Source organism: Cervus elaphus, chromosome 3 (assembly GCF_910594005.1).
Source record: "Cervus elaphus chromosome 3, mCerEla1.1, whole genome shotgun sequence".
Lineage (NCBI taxonomy): Eukaryota > Metazoa > Chordata > Mammalia > Artiodactyla > Cervidae > Cervus > Cervus elaphus.
Window position 1 is genome coordinate 43252323 of NC_057817.1, and position 3178 is coordinate 43255500.

Consider the following 3178-nt stretch of genomic DNA (forward strand, 5'->3'; position numbering starts at 1 on the left):
TTCTTTTGCAATAAGTTAAAATGTAAAATATTGCCCAATCTTCATTTTAGCCAACATTCCACTCTTCCAACATTCCACTCTCCAACATCTGGGAAACTGGGCAGGGGAGGAAACAGACTGCTTCTAATTACTCTGCATCAGCCAGAGATTGCTTAAACTTCCAAGGTATGAGATGGAGCAAGGCAGAATATTAAAAGTAGTAAATAGTTTTCACAAACCTTTCACAGATCATTAGCTTGAAAAGTAAATGAAAACAGACATCTCTAATTTCCTTCTTTTGCTCTTGGCATCATTTTCCAAATACTTGACCCTGATGGAAAATTGTTATATATTTTGACAACCCCCACCAGGGTTCTGTGAACCCTTTTTGGGTACCAGAGAAAGAAACAGATCCTACTGGAATATCCCACAACAATGTGGTTGAATCACAAACGTGGTCACGAGCACAGAGAGAAGAAAATCTTACCCTCAGAGGCATCTAACTCAAGTGACTTTTTCTTTTTTTGTCGCACTGCATGGCATGTCGAACTTCCCTGACCAAGGATCGAACCCTCACCCCTGCAATGGAAGTCCAGAGTCTTAACCACTAGAGTACCTGAGAAGTCCTCAAGTGACATTCGATACAATTAATTTACAGGCAGTTGGAGAGTAAAGATAAATCAATGGAAGAGGGAATAGGCGTTAACCTCAGGAAGGCAATGACAAGATGGCGTCTCTGGATCGAGTGAAGGTACTGGTTTTGGGAGACTCAGGTGTTGGGAAATCTTCCTTAGTTCATCTCCTGTGCCAGAATCAAGTGCTGGGAAATCCATCGTGGACTGTGGGCTGCTCAGTAGATGTCAGAGTATTTGGAAGAATTCACAATTAAAAACCTCCAGGCCTAAAGTTTTCTTTGTGGGAAGTTTTTAAATAACGTTAAAGAAAATATGAAAATGACTATATTTCTTCCAAATCAATTTTGAATTGATTTTTATTGGAGTATGGCTGCCTTAGAATGTTGTTAGTTTCTGCCCTGTGGCGTGCTCCTCTTAGTTGCTCAGTTGTCTTCCACTCTTTGCGACCCCGTGGACTGCAGCACGCCAGGAATCTATATGTGGGATTCTCCAGACAAGAATACTGACGTTCATGACTACAAAGAAGGAACTCCAGAGGAGAAGACCTACTATATAGAACTGTGGGATGTTGGAGGCTCTGTGGGCAGTGCCAGCAGTGTGAAAAGCACAAGAGCAGTGTTCTACAACTCTGTAAATGGTATTATTTTAGTGCATGACTTAACAAATAAGAAGTCATCCCAAAACTTGTACCGTTGGTCATTGGAAGCTCTAAATAGGGATTTGGTGCCAACTGGAGTCTTGGTAACAAATGGGGATTATGACCGGGAACAGTTTGCTGATAACCAAATCCAATTGTTGGTAATAGGGACTAAACTGGATCAGATTCATGAAAACAAGCGTCATGAAGTTTTAACTAGGACTGCTTTCCTGGCTGAGGATTTCAATGCAGAAGAGATCAACTTGGATTGCACAAATCCATGGTACTTAGCTGCAGGTTCTTCCAATGCTGTCAAGCTCAGTAGGTTTTTTGATAAGGTCATAGAGAAGAGATACTTTTTAAGAGATGGTAATCAGATTCCAGGCTTTCCTGATCGAAAAAGGTTTGGGGGAGGAACATTAAAGAGCTTACATTATGACTGAATTACACTCATCCTTTGGAAGAGTGAGCAAGCGGTGGCAGTTTTTCACAGCTTTCTTCTTGCTGTGTCGTTTATTAATGTCTCAGCCTTTTAATGAAATCATCTTAAAATGCCACCCTTCAGCCTCACCCTTTAATGGAAAACTGAAAGGAAGTAACAGCGTGGGAGGTCCAGACTTTGTCCTCATTCTCTCTATTCTTCACCTTTCTGTCCCTGTTTATAGATTATATAAAAACCTTGTGGAAATATGAGATGTCAAAATGATGCAGTAAATGAGCAGTGACAGAATGCTGCAGAGAAAATTTACTCTTGCCTAGAACTGGAGGATTTTTATGGGTCTGTAATTTTCCCACACTCATTGCTGAAGGCTTAATTAAGTACTTCAGAAATGTATCTCCGTTGTTTTGCCTTCTGAGGGGAAAGGTTATGTTAACCAGCCCTGAGTTGTCCACCCCAAACAATCTCTGTCATTTTCAAAGAAGCAAAATGGTATTATTTAATTGTCTCCACCTTCATCACACACACAAGGATGCCTAATAATAGCAACCCTTGTCTCTCTCTCTTCTCTTTTGCAAATGGCTCAGTGGCTGGAAGAGGCAAACTAATAGCTGGAGTTAAATATAAATAGATTAATAATACATAGAGAACAGCAATACCAGTAAAGAAGAATTCTGCAAGAAATTGACAGCTCACTAAATCCTTCACTCTTTAGGTTACAGCTTTCTGCACCCTCTTACTGTTTTCTGTTTGGAAAAAGGCAGGGTGAAATCTAAGACCTGCACAAGGGCAGTAAGAGGGATTTACACCCTCTTCAGTTTTTATTTTTATTTTTGAAGGAAAAGTCAACTCCTAAAATGTCCCTTAACTATAGTCCATAAACTAAGAATATTATTCTTTGTGTTAACAATGCATTTATGGAGAGAAGTAAAAATAAGTTCCACAGCAACACATTTACATGAATTATGGACTAGGATTCTTGAATTTCATAATCTAAAATTTTTGGGGGCGGTGTGTGTGTATATGCATAACTGTTCATCGTTACTTTTTTTACCCATCGTTTTTGCTTGTATAATTCCCTTTGCCCCAGTTCTTTATTAATATATAAACCTGTTTTGCAAAAATTGTAATTTGCTGCCTTATTCAACAACACCTTTTCACACATATTCTCCCTCTAGCTTTGCTGTAAGACTCCACACTCCTGATTTTGCTCCATATTAAAGTATAATAATAATATAAAAAAAAAAATCAATGGAAGAGACAACTCACTAGAACTCTCTCTTTCTCCTGACTAGAGGCTAATCTCTAGTAAAACAAGACTGCTAAACTAGCCTACCATTCCAAATCTTGTAGTTTTCAGACCATGTTTTTTGTTTGTTTGTTTTAAACTAAGACATTCTAAGACTGAGTAATGAGTTTTCCCCCAGATTTCCCAGGTCTGAAGAAATTATACCTCCCTCGGGTTCTCCCTGAGGCTTCTTACCCACA

At 39.1% G+C, this 3178-nt stretch overlaps 1 protein-coding gene across 1 annotated transcript; it reads left to right on the forward strand.

Annotated features, from left to right (window-relative positions):
• The first annotated feature begins 682 nt into the window (after positions 1-682).
• LOC122683768 (rab-like protein 3) lies at positions 683-2938 on the forward strand. Its single transcript, XM_043887602.1, has 2 exons — positions 683-844; positions 1122-2938. The coding sequence occupies exons 1-2, from the start codon at positions 707-709 to the stop codon at positions 1692-1694; spliced, it is 711 nt and encodes a 236-aa protein (XP_043743537.1). The 5' UTR covers positions 683-706; the 3' UTR covers positions 1695-2938.
• The last annotated feature ends 240 nt before the right edge of the window (positions 2939-3178 follow it).